Source organism: Aplidium turbinatum, chromosome 15, assembly GCF_918807975.1.
Source record: "Aplidium turbinatum chromosome 15, kaAplTurb1.1, whole genome shotgun sequence".
NCBI classification, from domain to species: domain Eukaryota; kingdom Metazoa; phylum Chordata; class Ascidiacea; order Aplousobranchia; family Polyclinidae; genus Aplidium; species Aplidium turbinatum.
Window position 1 is genome coordinate 10,955,929 of NC_137486.1, and position 21,748 is coordinate 10,977,676.

Below are 21,748 nucleotides of genomic sequence, written 5' to 3' on the forward strand. Positions count from 1 at the left end.
CGGTGGATCGCATGGGCAAAAAACAACATAAAGATGTTTGGATTCCAATCTCATCGAAATGGTGAATACTTTTACGCAACAAAGTTACGTTCGAATCATATCAGATTATCAAAGTCTTCTCCTGCGCATGATATTGTTGTGAGTGCGTGTCATTACGACCCTAGATATTTCGAAATCGAATACTATGAGCAAAAAGAAGTCTTCTTGCTCAAACATCTCAAATCGAACAGTTACGTGAAATCTACACGTAAAGATCCAGATTTTATTGTAGAAACATATGAACTAGAACTGACAAACCGAGCCGAAGACGCAACAGCGTGGAAGATTAATAGGTTTTCTTCTAAAAATTGAAAAATGAATATTGTCTCAAAATATTTTATACGTGTTGTATTTGATTATAACCGCTTTGCACTTTGCATTTATTTACGCTTGCTTTGATTTGCTCAAAAAAGAAAAAGAAAAAAACTGATTAGCTGCAGTAGGTTGATTTATTTGCATTGTTCTATTTTATTTCCTCGACGGTGTTTATTTTATTTCTTGGTTTGCATTCAAGTTTTTTTAAACTTAAGCGTTGTTATTTCAGTGTAATTTCGCTTTGCTTGCGAGGAAACTTCAAATTCATCTGATCACAAAGTGATTGAAATACAGGATGTTTCAAAATTTTTACATCATTGTACAGTCTTGTAACTTTGCCGATTATCGTTTATACGATCTCAAATTTTAACAGTATGTACAAATACTGAAATACAACACAGAATTTTATTTTTCAAAGAAAATGAAGGGGTGTACCAGCAAACATCTATAGGATTGGCCCATGATACTAGAGAAGGATCCACAGAGGATACAAACTGATATGAATGAATCAACAAGTGAATAAAAAAATAACAGTTAACCTCTCAAGTACATGTAGCTTCACACAAAGTGAAATTTCCATGCCTTTTAACTCTTTTTTATTTCTTTAAAAGTAATGTCTAAAAAGACATTATTGATCCAAAAAGAATGTCTAAAAAGACATTATGAAAAGTAACTACGGACAAAGGCCAGTGTTTCGATCTTCCGATCTCTTCAGCGTAGTAAAGTGAAAGTGGAAAGTTGTCTTGAAGTCTCAAGTTTCGAATCATCATCTCAACCAACACCTTCAAGACAACTTTCCACTTTCACTTTACTACGCTGAAGAGATCGGAAGATCGAAACACTGGCCTTTGTCCGTAGTTACTTTTCATAATGTCTTTTTAGACATTCTTTTTGGATCAATAATGTCTTTTTAAACATTACTTTTAAATAAAAAAGAGTTAAAGGCATAGAAATTTCACTTTGTGTGGAGCTACATGTACTTGAGAGGTTAACTGTTATTTTTTTTTATTCACTTATAGAATTTTAACTTTGAATTTCCAGGCGTTTTTCTTTTTAGATGTAAAAATGACATACAATAGTAGAGATGTACCGATATATCGGTATCGGTGATATCGGCCATTTTTTGAGTATCGGCATCGGTATCGGCAAAATTTGGCCGATACTGTGGCCGATACTAAACATGTAAAAAAAGGCGTTTGCTGCGGATTTTTGCAGAAGCAAAGATATTACATAGATTTTTTAAAGTAGTAACTAACACCACATTGATATAGAAAAATAACAACCTGTTCAAATTTTTGATACCTCACACTCCCATGACTTTATGTGCGTACCTTTTGGCATTGTTTGCTTACAGTGATTCTTTCACTCAAACAAAACGTTTTGTTTCAGCAGTTTTGCGTTGTTCGATTCTTAAGTTGTGAAGGAGACTCAATTTCTCCAATATTTATCATGCTTTTCTTTGTGTTTCTTTTTTTTTCTCAGCAGAGGATAAAACCAGGCCAAGACTACCCAGGTAGCAAAAATGTATACTTTTGCATCGTTTTTACGTTGCTAAACGTTTAAAAACCATGTAACTTGGTTGTTTTTAGTAAGCTGGTTTTATCAGTTTGTGATTTAATATCCACATTTCGTTGTAATAAACTCACCAAGCTTAAACAATGTCATGGCAGAGTAAGTAGGCTTAAAATGATAGCAATGGGACTAAGAATCCTCACTAAACTAATCAATAAATGGTCTTGTTGCGCCTAAGATAACAACCTCATTGTGAAGAAAGGAGCGTTCTTCCCGGCTATCAGCACAAGGCTGAGCACTCACTAGTACAGCGAGCTGTTGCGATTCGCTAACCATAACGGTGTAGCTTCCACGCTAGCCATTTAGACCATTAAATCAACTATATGTTTCTCGGCAGCCGTTTTGTAGCAAGAATTGACATCGACAAGAATTGAAATGGCTAGTGTACGCCCGGACAGCAGAATAACTAAGTGTTATGATTTAATTTAGGGTGCTTTAAACAGAACATTTTTGCACGTAAAGCATTAAATTACCACTTTGGGCCCATAATTTGCTTGCAAAGCACTCGCTTATCTTTCTGGGCCCTTTTGCTAGATTATGGGCCCCCCAGGACTAAAGAATAACAACTTTAATGCTTGAAATCAGTCGTTTAGGATGGTTTTAGCCAAACATTTTTGCGCGTAAACTATAAAACCAAAATTTCGGGCCCTCCCAACAAACACAGGCTTGGGCCGTCAAGGGTACGCCGTACCCTCCGTACCCCTCTCATAGGCCTTGGTCATTTTAGGCGCAACAAGACCATTTTGATTAGTTTAGTGAGGATTCGTAGTTCCATTGCTTTCATTTTGAGCATACTTATTCTGCCATGACATTGTTTAAGCTTGGTGAGTTTAACGAAAGGTGGAAATTTAATCAGAAACTGATAAAACCAGCTTACTAAAAACAACCAAGTTACACGGGTTTTTTAAACGTTTAGCAACGTAAAAACGATGCAAAAGTATACATTTTTGCTACCTGGGTAGTCTTGGCCTGGTAAAAGCTTTTCAACCGAACGACAAGCGCCATTAGGTTGCACATTACTTGTCGAATAGTTTTTGTACGACTACACAAATCACTTGGTTTACATTTTACATCTTATTATCAATTATGATAGCCTATTTGGAGAGTTTGCGCAAACACTTTATTAATTTTTCAGAAACCCCAATTATGACGTAATGTTTCTTCCCTTATACCCCTGTCCTCAATTATGGTGGCCTTTCATTACTAAAACCTAGTATTATGACACAACAATGCGGTTGAGATTGGATTCTTGAATCTTTAATAAATTATGCCAATTGAAAGCTTTTTTTAATAGTTTTATGCAAATAAGGTAAAACTTAGCATTTGATATGATTCCTTGCAAATACCAAAATTGCTTCTTTTTGTAACACCAAAGTATCGGCCAAAATATCGGTATCAGTATCGGCCTAAAAAAGTGATATCGGTATCGGGATCGGGATCGGTATCGGCCAAAATATTGGTATCGGTACATCTCTATACAATAGCGTAGAAAAAGCACTTCGTGTACTGGAGTATGATAGAACACAGTCGAATAAGACTGTGCAGCGTGCATTTGCGCAACGATTTGAAAGAAAGGGGCCAGATGGAAAGCAGATTTGGACATGGCATAAAAAGTTCGAACAAGAAGGTTGCTTGTGCAGAGTAAAAGGATCTGGGCGAAAGTCAACGCCAGTAGAGAAGATTCGCATAAAACTTGTAAACAGTCCAACAAAGTCCATAAGAAGAGCAAGTGTTGGAGTTCAAATTCCTGCAACAACAGTTTGGTGTGTTCTAAGGAAACGGTTGCACATGAGACCCTACAAGCTGCAACTCGTCCAAGCGTTAAAAGCAAACGACAAGGTAAAACATAAGCAGTTCTGTATTGAGATGTAACAGAAACTGAAAGACCAGTTTGATGAAAAACTGGTTTTCAGTGATGAAGCCACTTTTCACACAAGTGGTAAAGTGAACAGGCACAATGTTCGAATTTAGGGTAAGGAGAACCCCCATTTGATTATAATTTGACATGATATTTAATATGTTTAACTTTTGTACATGTCAAGTTTCATTGGCTTGGAGTACATACTTTTTTCTTTCATCTGCTCATTAAACTTCGGAGGATAAGATGCTGTGCCGAAGCGTATTATATTTTCCCATAAAGATCTTATAGGCTACACATTTTGTTTTTGTATCAACAGAGGTTTCAAAAATGTGTATAGTGTAAGTGTACATGTACAATGTACATTGTACATGCTCTCCGCACAAGCTTACACTCGAGCTTTAAAACTTGTAATTGTAACATGACTGCAGTGCAAAGCGATTTGCACACAACCATGGTTGGTGCAAATTTCAACCAGTTCAAAGGTGCAAATTTCAACCAAACCTTGTTCACACTGACAGGCTTGTGCTGTGCCTTGTATTGAGCGGAACTTTGGGCATTGTGAAAGTAGGTTTACATTGCATGTACCAGACAAGGCTCCAGGTATTGACAAGCGGGTGTTGCTAGTGGAAACCGTCACGCTTGACTGATATACTCAAAACAAACATGCAGATGATGCAGTATACTACCTGTGTTTTATATAGCCTATATGCATTTCAAAATAACAAAACACATTCTTCATATCATACAGTTTTCTCATATGTTAGATTTTGCTTTACAATTGTAGTCTCCACAGCTTTGGTAGATGCAGGTTTAGTTGCCTAGTTTAAAGAAGATGACACTGACATAGTATGTAGATACTAGCCTAGCGTAATCAACTAGTCACAAAACTTAGGAGTGCCGGTATATCATTTTTAATGATTAGCCTACATGAGAAGCCTGCTGATGAATTTAAAATTGCAAAGCAACTTTTCTTCTACCATGTATATGTATGGTCACAACGGTAAACCATAATCTCTTCGTGGGAAAATTGTAACATAAGATTCCCGGATCCGTTCGTCTGCATGCAATGACCGAAAAGAAACACTCCTCCGAAAACGTCTATTCGAGAATTGTATTTCTGTAAAAAATAGCCCACGGCTGTCGAAATTAGGACGCAACACGGTACGCCACTAAAACTTGTCACTACAATACACATTACTTGGATAAAAGACGGAAATTTCGTCCAGCTGGCAGCACTAAGCAAAACAGTTAAATATGCGACTAACTTTCAAGCAACAATTTCACGAATGAGAGAATAATTTGCAATATTCCAAATCTCACGTAAGCAACTAAGCATCTTATGTGACGTAATAATGATAAGCAATGATAAACTATTCAAGCACCTGTTTCAAGTTTGGCTAACACCTGTTCAAGCCTAGCTCACACCTGCTCAAGTTTGGCTTACACTTGTTCAAGTAATTAAAAATTTAACGATGATGTAATGCTATGCCGCAGCTGCAAATTTTTTACAGGTCTTGCAAACGATTCTGCAATCTGCTCATTTTTAGCAATAGTCCATTACGTCAGACGCCAAGATTCAGTAGACCTGAACGGTTTTATATGACGTTTGATATGAAAATTGTCTGTAACATAGCGGCCCCTAGTTATGACAGTCTATCATGGCATAACTGAAAAAGAATTTAAGGACAATTATGAGCCAATGAATAAAAACACACGATACACAAATTGTTTGAATCACTCACGTTTAAGTTAATACACAAATACAAAGGGCATGCAAAGAATGAACAACAATAAGAATAATACGCGACGATACATGAAATTGGTACCATAGGTACACACTAAAATGACGCTATATACAATGGTTGCGATAATAACCGACTGTTCTGGGCTCAGACAAGGGTCGGCCACCGCAAACAAAACCAGGCTCAAACCCTAACACTTAAGTGTTCTTTACGGGGCGAGGCACGAAATATCCCTCAACACGTAGTCTACTTTCACTTTCCCCGTACTCTCATCATAGTTGCAGACGGCAACTTTAGCTCTACGAACCACAGGCTTCCCTTTCCTAATTTGTGGAACTACCTCATGCACCCTCCCAAGTTGATACTTCCCACGTTTACCAATGTCTTGGAGGGAACCTACCACTACAAGTTGACCAGGCTCCATTCTCGGCCATTTTTAACCATTTATTTCGGCCCTGAAGCGCCGGCAAGTAAAAATCGATCCATTTACTCCAAAACTGCTGAGAAAGTGACAAATTGAACCGAAAATCCCTTCTTAATTGGTCACGATCATGTGGTTTCCCAACAGCACAGTATGGGTCTAAATATGGGGTCAAAAGTGAGGCAGGGGTGATGACAGTAAAATCCCTAGGGTCGTCACTCAAAGGTACCAAAGGGCGTTCGTTCACGATCCGAACGGCACTGCCTGTGTACGTAAGCAGTTCAATAAAATTGGGCTTACGTATTGAAGAGTCCAAAATGTGAAAAAAGTACTTAGTCATAAACTCATATCGGCCACGAAACCAAATCTACTCAGCCGAAATCTAGCCAAGACATCTACCAGAGATTTTAACAAATCAGGACACGAAAACATTACATCATTAACACAAGTTCCTCGAAATTCAGACTTGCCATCGTAAACAATGCGCTTTTTAATTGTGACGTCACAAAGTATGGTAAATAACACTCAAATCCCTTTACATTTTCTGCTTCACCAGCCAGGGTTGAGAAAAACCCGGGTTTTTTTAAAAAAGCCCAACCCGCCCGGGTTTTTTTAAAAAAACCCGGGTTTTTTTGGGTTTTATTGGGTTTTTTTAAAAAAGATGCAAAAAAAGGAAGATTCATGCTTATTTCACCTCAAAACTACTTTTTACGAATGAAGTGCCTTTCACTCACAGTACATGCTTGCATAACTCAATAAAATAATGCACTAGGGCTGTTGTTGCTTGAATGTTGCATCATCCATTAATTTCAAGATCAAGTTGGATGTTGCATCATCCAATGATTTCTATACCAAGTTGATGCTACCGTGGTAGAAAATAGAAATCACATTATTGCATCATTTGCTTTAGATTTGAAGGCAAGGAGCATTTATGCCATCATGTTTAAATATTTTTTATCATTTATATATATATTTTATATAGTAATGACTAATGGATGAGCAATTGCGTGGCCAATGGCCATTTAGGCAAATGCTCTGAAACAGCCATGCGTTAGGATCCAGAATCTGTAATTGGTAAATAACCTCCTAAATTGCATTTCACATCATATATACAGACTACAATATAGAGTAGTACTTTCACCAGTTTACCTATAAGGCCTTCTTGCATAAATGAGTTTTAGCGTAGTATACACAAAGTGGCATTACTTGATTTTTGTGCACTGTACAATATCCACTGCGTTTTCAGTTTATTCTTGGAAATTTACTGCACAATCACATCCTCAAGTCCTAATTTAAAGTTTGTTTTAAGTGCCTTGTAGTGTTTTTGTTCATTTTTTTAATTTTCTATTAAAAACTGGACAAATATGATGCTCTGGGTTTTTTTATGGGTTTTTTTGGGTTTTTTTAAGTGGGTTTTTTTAAAAAAACCCACCCGGGTTTTTTGGGTCGGGTAAAATACCGACAACCCTGTCACCAGCACGCTCAATATAGCCATTAGATTTAAGATCCTTCATGGTGTCAGTAAGGAAATCACAAAGTTCAGGTTGTTTTAAAGCCTTCTTCCCTAAAGCAGCAGCTCTATCTGACGCCAACACAAAATTGTTAGGTAAATCAATATCTTCCTTCAACGGTACAGGTATCTCAAATTCACCATCTTTCAACTCAATATTCGGTTCAACAAGTTCTCTAGCCAAAATGTCATTGCGAGACAATTCACAGATTTCATTTTGCAAGGTCAAATCCTGAATGACTTTATTCTGGTCTGCTATTTCCATATCACAAGACTCAATTTTACGCTGAAAGCCAGAGATGACATCCGACTCTGAAGACGTCTGCACTCTGCACACTTTAGCAACGCTTTCATCTAAGGGTGACTTGCCACCCCAAGCCAACCAACCGAGAGGAGTGAGTAAAGCATGCGGTTCACTACGATTTTCACCAACACGCTCTTCTTTAGCCCACATCAAATAAGCGTTGTCGTTGCCAATCAGTACATCTACAGTACTACAATCATTCAAATGAAACATATTCACGTCATGAAAATGACGGAAACCACTTAAATCCTGCTTATGCGGTAAAGTTTTAACATCGTCAGCCCAAGCTGGGTTAACCACCGAAGTTATATCACAAAACAGTTTATCCGTCTCTAACGACTGGATGTTGAGTTTAACAAGGTTAGCACAAGTAGGTTTCTGACCAGCCAGAGTATCCATTTTAAACGACGCTTTGTCATACGGTTTAACGCCAAGTTTGCAGACCAAATCACTCGAAACAAATGTCAACTGCGAACCAGGATCATGCTGACAATACACCAACTTCGATTTACCCGTCATTGGATTCAAAACACGAGCAGCAGTAACGCGGTTGGGTCAGATGCATCAATTTTGTACCTGTAGTCTCCAGAACGGAGAAAAAATTCAGAATGCTTGGTGCCATAAAATTTTGATTTAAAAGTCTTAAGATACTTCTCTACCAACTAAATCAAAAGACTGCCCCCAAAAAATATCATGTTCTTATACTGAAAATTAAATATCAGTGTGAGTAATTGAGTATACCTATTTTATCAGTTTCTAGCAGGTTTACTGCAGTTGTGCGATAATGTACCTAAATATTCTGATACTTCAGCCAAAGTCATGTATTGTTTGACCTCAAGGTAGTAATAAATCATATGCTAGCAATAGTAATACCTACTTTTTTCATATGGAGCCATTGCCAATCAAATATGCGTAAAAAGCACCTCACAATCACAGCTAAATTAAAATTTAACAACTTTAACTGTATCTATGTTCTCTAAGATCAAAAATAGGTTACAGAATGCTTCAACAGGTATCATTTCTTATGAGCAACTTTTATAGTAACATTACATGTAAAAATAACTGTACAAAGGAGTGCTTACTGGTTTTACAAAAAAAAAGAAAAAAAAAAAGTTCTGGAGACTACAGTGTTCTGGAGACTACAGACAAATTCAATAAGAAAGAAATTCCTAATCTTTTATTTATTCCGAGTCCTCTCTATGAAATCCTGCTAAGTGAGCATACTAGTCCATCACATACTGGAAGAATGTTTGCCATTTTAAACAGGGAAGCATACATTTTTTGTTAAAGTTTGTTCTGGAGACTACACAATTTTGGAGCCAGGCTAAATAGCTTCCATAGAAGAGTGAACTATTATCACACTTTTTAGTAAATCTGTTTTCTTGTTTTGTAGGTTTGTTTATATATAAATTTGCATCATTTTACACCCAAACAGGAGCACAGAGTAGGCATTGGTAGAGTAGTACCATGGGTCGTTCTGGAGACTACAACATAGTGGAGCCAAAATTGCAGATTCGTAAAATTGAGAAAAATACAAGGCCAAAATTGTAAAGCCAGTGTCATTTCAACATTAAAATGTAGCTAAAGCTGCACAGTGTTAAATAAAAGTCAGTTTAGCACTGCAGTATTTGCCTGTGAAAAATCACAAGGGAATTACAGAAGTAAAAACGTGAAAAATCCAAAAAAAGTGGGCAATTTTGTGATAAATCCAAAATTTTTGCTAAGAAGTTAACAATTTCCATTGAAAATTAGCATTACATAGGGGGGGCACATATCTAAACTGTAACTTAAAGCCTAAAAAAGTAGACTGAAACCTTAAGAAATACCAAAACTGCAAAAATGCGTTCTGGAGACTACAGGGTACAAAATTGATGCATCTGACCCGGTTACAGGCTGCTTTAACATTTCCAATCTTAACATTACGCACAGGAACTCTGGCACCAGCATCCTCTTTACCGACCGAATCCAGAGAATCACGTGACGTCACATAAAAATCATGCAAAAAAAAAAGTGTTTCCTATCGTTGTTAGGCCCACACTGACGACAGTTATTTCCATGATTACAGTCCCTAACCATATGCTGGCGCAAACAATTCAAGCATTTTCCAGCTTTCACAATAACATCTCTCCGATCTTTAGGTGTCAAGCGCAAAAAATCTTTACAATTAGACAAAAAATGATATTCAACTTGACCACGTGACGAACAATAAATACATGCCGGTAGGTCTCTACGTATGGCCACACCACCGCGCGGTGCGCCAACAGCAGTCGAGTACTGCGAACTCCCTGAAATCACATTATCATGGGGTTTTACGGACGTCTGCCTAACCGGACATGAAGGCAATTTTCCTTTGCCAAACTTTTTAAAATGCTGCGACTCACTAGAATCGCCCATTAGCATAATGCTAAAATCAGTCGACTTGCGCGTTTCCTCCCGTACTACAAATTCAAACAAACTCTGAAAAGTAGGCTCATCAGTGCCACCATACTGATCACCTAAAAAGTCAAGATAACGCTGCTTAGCGTCAAACGAGAGTCGCTTAGCTAAATCCAAAACAAAACGTCCTTCCAATTTGTCACGCTGACCATAAGCTTGCGCGTAAAGCAGACACTGCGACAATTCATCTTTAAACTATTTCAAATCACTGGAAGAGATCGAAGTCAATTTGCTACCATAGCGATACTTTCTAATTTCCGATTCGGCGAAAAGACCTCCACGAACCCCAAAACGCTGGGACAAGCGAGCTAACGACATTTCTATCCTGTCTTCTTCTGACAAGCCAAGAGTGTCGGAAACCAAGTTAGCAATCGTTTGCGCAGCTGTTCTAACACAAGCTGCTTGTAACAAAGTCAAACGAGTTCCTTTAACAGGCGAAGCTGCCATCAAGGCCATAACACGATTTTTAAAGAAGACAAATGGCATATTATTACCATCGTAACCAATCAAGGCCGCCTTATCGAAAAACGTCCTACTATTTTGGTATTCAAAAATGCAATCCTGCTGTTGAGAACTCGATTTAGCGGGAGAAGACAAGCTATATTATATCCCTTAAGGGGCTGAGGGGGCTCAGTCACATGCACAGCCTGATCACAATCCTCACACACGTTAAAATCATTAGACGTGACATGCCTCTCACAACCACCCAGATTACGTGTAGTTGGCGATCAAAAACTAGCGGCGCAGAAAACTGTGAAGAATGGCGGCCCCGTGACCTGTACGCTATGGGGGAGGAGTTCTGTTGTAATTTGCAGGCCTTGGCTCTACAGCCTTTGGAAGACCCTTAGCCGCGGCCCCGAGACCTCCTGAAACAGCTGGAAAACGTGTGGATTGCACTGGTCCACTCACAGACTGAACAGGCGTCTGGAAAAGGTTATGTAAATTAAACTGCGATTGATGTTCACTTCTGGAATGGCTAGAAGAGCCCTTCTTAGAACTACGCCGGGAGCCCAACTCTGAACTATATTCAGCTAAAACTACCTCTTTACGTTGTTCAGCCCTCAACTGAGCGTCTTTGAGTGCAAACTCAGCAGCTCTAGCTTCGGCTATCGCTTCGGCCTCAGCAGCTCTTGCTTCGGCCTCAGCTCTTGCGGCAGCCTCTGCTCGTGCTGCCTCAGCAGCTCTCGCGTTGGCCTCAGCTCTCGCGGCAGCCTCCGCTCGTGCGGCCTCAGCAGCTCTCGCGTCGGCCTCTGCTCGTGCGGCCTCAGCTCTCACGGCAGCCTCAGCTCGTATGGCCTCAGCTCTCGCCATGGCCTCAGCATCTCTTGCTTCGGCCTCAGCTTGTATCTGGAGCTCCTCTCGTCTTAGGTGTAGGTTAATTTGTGCAACTATCCGAGACGAACTCTTAAACATCCTAGTGCTTACATTTGAGGCGCTATCCTCAGGATATATGTCAGCATCCAACATATCTGAGAACTCACTTACTTTTTGTTCGAAGTTATTTTTTAACGAGTTAAAATCGGGATCTACCCTCTCACGAAGTTCTGCCAAAATTGCAGAGTTAAAAATTTTACTCAAAAGAGCATGGAAATGCCGTAATTCCTCTTCTAAAGTAAATAACTTAGATCTAAAAATTAACAATTCTTGCTTATCACCCAAAGAACCTAGGGCTACAGAAAGTTCCCCAATTTGAGTCAAAATATCCCTTCTAAGATGCCGAGCCTCTCAAACTGACTTAGCCTCATCGTTAATGGGTCCCTCCCCAGAATGGCCTGCCCGACCGCAAAGAACATCATCAGGCTTAAACTCAGTCGAGTCGATGGCGGCCGAGTCCCTGTTGCTACCGAGTGTAGGCATATTAAATGTTGGGGCTAAATTTAACAATTAAAAAATTAAGTTACACAAACACGCAAATTATTAAGTTATAAAAAACTTAACTGCAAAGACCGTAAAAATACAAAAAGAATTTAAATGCATAATACCGTAGTTGTACGGGTATATGAAGTCCTAAAGTTCCACAAAACTTGCTTGGATTCGTCCACTTGAATGTTCAAGCACAGATGGATTGTCTTTAATCTTCTTTCTTGCCAATGAATGTCAAAGTTGTTTTCCTTCAGAACCAACAAAGAAACGCCTTTAATTTTTAGCTAGAAGTTCTTCAGTACCAACTGAGAAGAAATGTCTTTAATTTTCTTTTGCTTCTGTAGACTACCAACCAACAAGATCTTCTTTTATTATTTCTTTGCTTCTGCAGCCTACTAACCAACAACTTCGTCTTTTATTATTTTTGTTTCTGCAGCCTACCAACTGACAAGCCACGTCTTTTATTATTTATGGTCACAACGGTAAACCATAATCTCTTCGTGGGAAAATTGTAACATAAGATTCCCGGATCCGTTCGTCTGCATGCAATGACCGAAAAGAAACACTCCTCCGAAAACGTCTATTTGAGAATTGTATTTCTGTAAAAAATAGCCCACGGCTGTCGAAATTGGGACGCAACACGGTACGCCACTAAAACTTGTCACTACAATACACATTACTTGGATAAAAGACGGAAATTTCGTCCAGCTGGCAGCACTAAGCAAAACAGTTAAATATGCGACTAACTTTCAAGCAAAAATTTTACGAATGAGAGAATAATTTGCAATATTCCAAATCTCACGTAAGCAACTAAGCATCTTATGTGACGTAATAATGATAAGCAATGATAAACTATTCAAGCACCTGTTTCAAGTTTGGCTAACACCTGTTCAAGCCTAGCTCACACCTGCTCAAGTTTGGCTTACAGTTGTTCAAGTAATTAAAGATTTAACGATGATGTGATGCTATGCCGCAGCTGCAAATTTTTTACAGGTCTTGCAAACGATTCTGCAATCTGCTCATTTTTAGCAATAGTCCATTACGTCAGACGCCAAGATTCAGTAGACCTGAACGGATTAATATATCGCTTGATGTGAAAATCGTCCGTAACAATGTACATTAAATCTTAGTCACCCTACACTTAACTTGATTCTGTATTAGTAAATGCCTAGGCCTATTTCATCTCTCCACTCTGCTGTTCTAAGTCTCATCATGCAGCTTCTATACCTGGAGGGCAGACACGACAAAAGCACTGCACTTGCAAGGAAGGTTAGATAAAATGACATATTTTGCCTCCTATCTCAAGTCAAAACCTTTTATGAGAGTAATTTTCATTTAAAGCAGTTTTTGTGATGTCACAGCATCCACGAAGGTCCTGCTGGCCTTTCAACCCTTGTTTACAAATCTCGGTTCTCGCTTGTGACTTGAGCCGAAATCGCTCCGTTGCAATTTTCGCTCAACCGTACAAAGAACGTCTCAAGCGACCACGTCACAAGCCGCGCAGTGTGAATAGCCGCACTGAAAACCATTGGAGCGAAAACGTCTCAAAGAACAACACGAGACATGGCACAACAGTGTGAACGCTTAAGTGGTGCAAATTTCAACCAGTAAGTCGAAAGTTCAGATAAAGTCATACACTTCTCATAGAAGGAAGTGAATTAAAAATATAATTCGACTTTAGGTAAACAACGGAAGCGGAGCTTTTGACGAAGTTTGTGTTGACTGTGACACGAGTTGCTAAGAACAAACGTGAGGTTTCAGTGGGTCCTTTGCGCACGTTCTTATGCAGGTATTAATCAGCAATTCGTCCAGCCCACCATAATGTCAAGGTTATGATGTGGATCCTCAACAAGTTCAGCTAAACAGGCTTGACCAAGGGTCTCAAACTCAAACTTCTCTAAGGGCCAAATGAACACTTGTAAATTAGCCGAGGGCTGTAATACACGATTAGAAGTCAATCATATCCCTGAAGTCAATAAACAAAATGACACAAAAAGGTAGTTATTTTGTCGTGTCCAGGCTTACGCCAGGTAGTTGAAGATTTAGATTAAATGGACGAGAAGGCGAGGACGCCAATCTTTGTGTCCACCTTCAGATCAGACATGCCTTTAAGCGTCTTGTCAAATACATGGCCGCATGCTCTTGAGCGGTGTCGAACTGGCGCCTTTGCGAGTGCTGTTCCTGGGCTCTCACCACTCGGCTTTGCCAGTAGTAAGAGCACACCAAGAACGTTAGATCGCAACAAAAAGTAGCAAGAACAAAAAGATGGAAAAACACTGTACGAACGCAAAAAAACGCAAACGAAACGTCACGATGGACCTGGAGAGTAAAAATCTTGCAATCACATTTTAAAAGTGTGGAAGAAACTCAGCCCTTAAAGAACTGATTTCAGCAAATATTAAGGTTACTATTAATTACACAATAAGGTTACTATTAACCACACAATAAGTGAATAGGCATTTAGGCAATGTTATTGTGATATAACAATACGAGTTTCTCGCAGGTAATAAAATGGCGCGAAAGTTCGTGCTAATAAATCGTGTGAATTTTGATAGGCACTTTTACATTTTTTGAGCAATTCTAGAGCGCATTTTATCTTTCTAAATCTATAGAAAAAATATGTGCTGTAATAGTTAGTTATTTCAAAGTTTAAAAATGCAACGCGGCCCGTATCAAACTTCCTCGCGGGCCGGGGGCCCGCATGCTTAAGACCCTTTATCTAGACTCTGGATGTACTGTTACAGTAGGTACAGCTCAAACACCAATTTTAAAGGGCCTTGTCCATTCGATTTACCTCTGAAAAGGATATCTCTCTATCTCGTCCAAAAATATATATACAGCTGTGACACTGCATTTGCAGTATCATTAATCACTAGGTTTGTTACAAAATACAAATTTTTTAGCGCAAAAGCATTAAAATTGCAAAGCTTTTAGATGTGACGTACATTTTCAAAACATTTTAATAAACCACACATAAAAAGTAGAAAAACTCCTGATTTCAAATACACAAGTACAGTTAAACTAGCTAATAAAAAATCGGTTGCATCAACACCCAAATTTAATATTTATCAATTCAACACACAACAAGCTTAAGGAGTGGACGTGTACAGCTGTCGAATAAAAATCCTTCTTCTGTCAAATCCTAGCCAATGGCAAGTTGCCAACTCGCAATCATTCGCTTTGTTTACGTTTCAGCCTCCACCTACAATTACGTCACATGCCATACGCGATGACAGACGGGTGCAAATATTTGCGTTATTTAACGTTAAATTAACACAAAAACAGCAATTTTTGATGGTGAGAGATAAGGGTGCCACCAAGGGTGCCACCCGATGAATAAAAGAGTCTGATTTTTGTTTTTGAAGTTGTTTAAATTTTGGAGCAATCTAAGATTAACTGACCAAGAAAATTGTGCACTTGAAACGACAGAAAAAAATCCGAAGATTTTTATGTTTTCGATTCTGCGAAGGGAAACGATAGACATGCACTCCCATCCTCTCCCGCACACGTCACTCACACATTCAAAAAACAGTGTTCAGTTTTAGGGAATGCGCAAATCATGAAATCAAAATGACTGCACAAATAACAAAGCAACTACTCGAGCAAGGAAGTGATAGTCAGTGTGATTGAGATGTTTCGCAAGCTGTTCTCTATAGATTCAGATGGTGCAAGATGAGTAGGCACTTAGCTTCCTGACTAGTTACAGTATATTGTAATTGAAAAAGCTGGAACAGGAAAACTTGCTACTCACACATACTTCCATGCAGCACATAAGTAAAAATAAAATCTAAAATCAACACAAGTCAATTTCGTTACGATCTACCTATGGCTTCAAAAATTGAGCGGGCGTAATAGCCAAAAGAAGGATGACTGAAAAGCACCTTTAACTGCTTGTGCTTATAATAAATTCGACGCTTGCTAACCAAGTATGAATTCAGCCACAGTTTTTATTACCGGCATCCAACTTTGGGTCAAGCTGTGCCGCATGAAAAGTTACGTCTGTCAAATACCTATCAAAGTCCATTAGAGTCAATCTTTCGTCAAGTTGAATTTTTTGTGTTCTCAATCCATTTGGCAACAATTCAGCTGGGTATAGCAAGCCGTCGCCGTTCGAGGCTCCGGGGATGACGGTCTATCCATTCACCACCCTTGACTGGCGATGTTTCCCAAATCACAACCAAAAGTGACTAAAGAGGAGCCAGTTTATGGTGTCATAACCGGACCAAGCAAACCTTCTACTTCATTTGGTGGATAGAGATTGGTACAAGCGTCTGTCATTACCTTGTTTTGGTGTGATAACGTAGCTACAGCTAATAATTTAATATAGGCTACTTTGGTATAATGTTAAAAAAGATAAAATAAATTGGGACTTACCAATAAATAGATACTGAACACACAAGTGAGTGTTGATGCTGGTATGGAGTCCAGAGATGACTCGATAAAACACTCGCTTTTCCAAGCACAGTCCTGTCAAGAAAGCAGTTGTGTGACACATTTTTAAGACTATATAAATCTACACCAACCGTTGAAAGTTAAATATCGTGTAATCCACCAAGCTCCATTAATTAATATATGCAAGATTTGTAGATACGTTGACAGAAACTTTGAAAAATACGTGAAAATGCCATAAAAAAACACTTTTTTATTTTTGCCGTTTTGATGCAAGGCGAAACTCAAATTAAGAATAAAAAACAGCCAGATTTTGCAAGGATATCATTACTGCAAGGTTTAAACTTTGACGAAACTTTCCTAGTCCAAAACAAGATGTTTCCACTGCAATGCAGTCAAGTTGGTCGGGCGACCAATGTCTTGTATAATTTGCAATTTGCATAAAGTCAAAAATTACACTACGATCAGTTTAAACTAAAACGATGTTGAACGCTTGATCCCTAAAATGACACTACATAAAAGCTCTCAGTAAAGCATAAATATTTCACCTAAAAATAACACATCTACACTAAAAATTCTCACCTTGTATATCGCTATCAGAAAGTAAAGGAGCATCTCCACCTGCTACATGAAAATACCGTAACCAACTAGAACTAACATAGTATAACTACACCAGCGCACCGTCACTACGTAGCCTATCAGGCCTGCACAACTCGAAACAGGGATAAGAGCATCAAATCTGTTTCACGGATTGCCTGCTATCGCGGATGTCATGTTTATAGAATGGAGGGAAACCTATCCCCTGAAGATTTGTCGTACCCATGCTTACGCTCGGAAGTTGAATGGGATATTTAAATCAAGTGGGCGGGGAGGCAAGAAAGCCAATCTTCGTGTCCACCTTCAGGCATAGTTTTGAGTGCCTTAACAAAGACATAGCAACATGCTCTTCAGCGGTGTCGAACCGGCGCCCTTTCGAACGTCAAACCAGGGCCTTACCACTCGGCTATACACTATACAGCCAACGTAACTTACGAAAATGTAACTACCGACATGGCTACCTAAAGATACGGCCTGATTTGTCACATTTTGCAGAAATTTTCAGATTTTGCTAACTTTGGGCGAATGTTTAAATAAATTTTTCTAATTGTATTTTTACGCTTTCTTCACTGTTTTCCCCAGATGACACAATAGGTTTTAACATCATGACATGTTGAAAAACAAAAAAAAATTTGATTTCGAAGATTTTAGTCAGACTCAGACTGTTAATTGTTCAATAACAGTCTGATTCGTGTTTTTCAACTTACTTTTTCTCATTTGCAACTGCTTCCCCAAGGCAACAAAAAGCGCTTGTATTATATCATAAGAAAACAACAAAAGTAAAAAAATCTCAGAAAATGTCAGTCAAACACTAGCAGTAGCTGTAATCAAAATCTGCAAAATGTGACAAATCAGGCCGCATCTCCAGGTGGCCATGCTACAGAATATGAAATATCGTCGAGACAGAAAAAAATTTGAAGCTATCCTTCTGATGAAGGGACCCTCAAGATCCGGTATGACCTCTTGAGTACAGTGCTGCGTTAAATATGTTTCCAAAGTGTATTGTCGCACTTTAAATTATCATATCCGCCCAACTCACCAAAGAAGGTAGCATTGTTTTGAACTGCAGTACTAACCTTCTATGTAATTTGGTGCCCATTCCACAGTGATAGTTGAAAATAATGCAGTAACTTTCTCTCGGCAATGAGAGATAATAACAATTTAGCGTAATACATTTTTTCAATGTAAAGGAGGAATCTCGCGGGCCGTAAGTTGTGCAGGCCTAGGTGCTACTCAACATGGCGATTACCAGGCATTGCATGGTAAAACGTCTCATAAGTGAAGTTTTGAACAATAAAACAGTTAGAAACTACTCTCTAAACCGAAACAGTGGTTTTCAGCCCGTGTTTCGCAGAAAACCAAAATCCGTTTTACAATAAAATCTTGACTTTCAAGTGACCGATTAGAATACCAAGGAAATTCGCTGTGTACAACCTTACAGGTAGCAAAGTCTATCGTTTTGCTACAACATATCACAGGTCTACAAAAAAATGTTTTGTTTAGACTTAAGAACTGATACAGAGTAATTTCGGGCTGCTGAATCGGAATATTAGCTAGGATTTTTGATATTTATACGTTGATTGCTTCGCGACATAAAAATGGTTGAAAAACACTGTTCTACAATATGGTATTACAGCGTAATACAATGTTTGTTACAACGTATAAATACATGCTGTTGAATAGCACTACGGAGTTTAACAATCTACAAGTACAAATTCCAAGGTCCACAGAGCCCAACGTGACTGGCTACTATGGAGCAGAATATATCTACTTCTAAATTGTACAGCCGTTTTTCTATGAATATACAAAAGTATATGACATTGTCATCTTTGTTAATTCTTAAAAATACTCATATTTTAATCACACCACAGGTCGCATGAGACCCGACATCAGACCGAGTGCACTTGTCATTAGCTTAACCACGTCTGCAGTGTTTCTCGGTGTACTAAGCTCTTGAAAGTTGTTTTTTTTTACTTCAATTCAACGTCTGCGGACGTATAAAAAGTAAATCAAAGTGAAAAGAATTGATGTGATTACCTGATAGTTGTTTATAATTATGGAAACACCCAAAAAGCAAACAGTATCGCTCCTACCTTGTTGAGGAAAATGCTCAAAAATTGATCTTGGAGTCTGTTTCCGTGTTTCCGGCCTGCAAGGAACAAGAAGCGGACAAGAACAAAGATTACGTATCTGTCTATGATTAGTCGTGGAAAGCCTAACTTAAAACATTAAAAAAATAAAATTTACGGAAAAAATCTTATTAATTTTACAATGTATTTCCAGACCAGAAGGCATTACTGTAAACTAAAGAAATTAAAGAAAATTACTACATTTACTAAAGTAATGTTATTTACCATAGCAACAACAAAAAACTAACCACTACCATACACAAAAAACCAACACATACAGACAGATACCTGCAGTTCAACTCACATCACCCCAAGCATCAAAAACTCACAGTGGCCAAAACATTGTACAACAGACTGGACACTCACATAACGGATGATTCTGAACGTTCACACCACAAGAAAAACATTCACAATACTTTAATGCTCAACGGATTTCCACGAAAACTTGCTTGCATACAGCGACCCAAACCGAAACCTTCGCTTCCTCCTTATAAATCTTTTACTTGTCTTCCTTACATAAGGGGGGTAACCGACAAAATTCAGCGTATCCTTTATGGCATAGGAATCAAAGTTGCGATGAAACCCTATCTGACAATAGGTAAATACCTTCCCTCGGCTAAAGACCCCATGAAAGAAGGTGAAGTTTCTGGATTGATCTACCAAGTTCCGTGTCATGACTGTGATTTAATCTACATTGGACAGACAAAACGTGACCTTAAATCTAGAATCAACGAGCACCAAAGAGCTATTAAATTTCAACGTCCGGAGCATTCCGCTCTTTGCAAACATTCTATAAATTCAGACCATAAAATTACTTGGACCAACGCTACCATTCTTAAAACTGAAAAGGATTACACAAAAAGATTATTTACAGAAAAGTGGTACATAAACCAGAAAGCACAACATGCTCTCAACCAGAAAGATGGTCAGAATTTTCCCTCTGTGTACAAAAAATTACTTTAACTTTAACTTCACCTTTTCCATTCTCAGTGCGTCTTCTCTATCATTGTTATTGCCAATTCCCTTGGTTTCTGTCTTGTCTGATGACTTTTCAATGTTTCTTGACGGTGGCCCAATAGATAGATAAATTTACGCTGTTGGAAAGCAGCCTACTGGTTTTAGGCATTCACTGCATTCAGTTTAACCTCTAGGTGTCTTGTTGCGTGTTTTAATTCTGATTCTTGCTGCTTACTTTATTCATTTTATCAGTACGTTTTTGTGTTGTGCCATCGTTGCTGAACAGGTTGTGTTAACCTGTTTTAGCCACCTTGATAAAGTCAGTCGTGCTGACTGACGAAACGTCGGAAATACAAAAGCTAGTTATCATCTTTAACATCAGGAGGTAACCTAGTAAATAGTCACCAGAAGAACGCAAATTACTTTTATTATTTACTAAAGTATTAGTTACGAAAAATAATTACCGCGTATTACTAAAGCATGACCGTGGTGGATGTTACAATAAAGCTGTGATGCCTTCGAAATTGAAATACAAGGTAAAAGCCGGAAGATTTTTAATCACTGTTGTGTGTTTTTGTGTCATCCAGTTTATTGGCCAGGGAAGCTACTCACATGAAACAATTCTCTTCGTAGATTGCTTTCCATATGCGCCAAGCCATTGGTCCTTTGTAACCAGTGAACCTTTCGGGGTTGGTCACCAGGTCAACATAGCGGGAGTGTGCAGAAATTTCATCTTAAACAAAAATCGTACAAACTCAAATATTACTTACAGCAAAGTGACATAGGCCTACTACACACGCTCGTACATGTATTATAAATACGGTACCAGCCAATAGAAATAAGTAATGACGAAATATTGGTTCAAAGTCTAAATACTGATTCCTAAATACTAATATACTGACTCCAACACCATTTGTTACAGCACATGACTAGGGAGCTGTGTTCCGAAAGCTAGTGCAAACCACTATTTCCACATCGAACATGCAGAATCAGGCTAAAACAGGTTGCTTGTAATCTACATTTGTGAAGTAAAGTCTAAATAGATCCAAGCTAAAATGCTATATAACATTAGTTCTTTCAATTGCCCACAGCTCAATTAATTAAAGACCTTCATTCAATCTACAAATATATTACTGTGAGTGTGCGTTTACACAGCAAAAATGTGAACATTCTAAAACCACGGAAGTATTAAGGTCATACAGAATACAGAGTTGTTTACCATCTGGATCTTGCCGTTCACAATTTTAAGATAACTTGTTTTTTAGAAAAATTTTAATATGCATACCGTACGTACATACAAAAGAACACAATCCGAACAAACTTTATCCACAACTCACCATCAACATCACAAAATGGGTTGAGAAAGTCATCATGCTTATCCCATGAATCCAATAAATTCATTGTCAAATTGCTGTTAGAAAAAACATCACAATCTTGACAACACATTTTAAAACCTTCTGTTGCTTCGAAATCAACCAAAACCTGATAGGCTATACCTAATACCTCGCAAGTAACTAAATGTCAGAAACACATACAAATAAAAGCAAAACCAATCACCATCAAACCTTTTCAGCATTTAGCAACACTAGGCTATGTAACAAATTGTAACATAC

The 21,748-nt window shown here is 38.4% G+C and overlaps 1 protein-coding gene across 3 annotated transcripts in view; it reads right to left on the reverse strand.

Annotated features, from left to right (window-relative positions):
- LOC145784181 (ERO1-like protein beta) overlaps nt 1-21,748 on the reverse strand; it is a 41,579-nt gene that overhangs the window by 16,437 nt on the left and 3,394 nt on the right. The window contains exons 5-9 of one of the 3 annotated variants that reach the window (XM_082595946.1): nt 21,473-21,546; nt 20,748-20,868; nt 19,143-19,198; nt 17,035-17,073; nt 16,438-16,530 (exon numbers count right to left, since the gene is read on the reverse strand). In XM_082595946.1, coding sequence (XP_082452072.1) covers nt 16,438-16,530; nt 17,035-17,073; nt 19,143-19,198; nt 20,748-20,868; nt 21,473-21,546 — 383 coding nt within the window. Of the gene's footprint in view, nt 1-16,437; nt 16,531-17,034; nt 17,077-19,142; nt 19,199-20,747; nt 20,869-21,472; nt 21,547-21,748 lie in introns of all 3 variants that reach the window. The other 2 variants (XM_082595945.1, XM_082595947.1) reach the window with 2 other exon arrangements.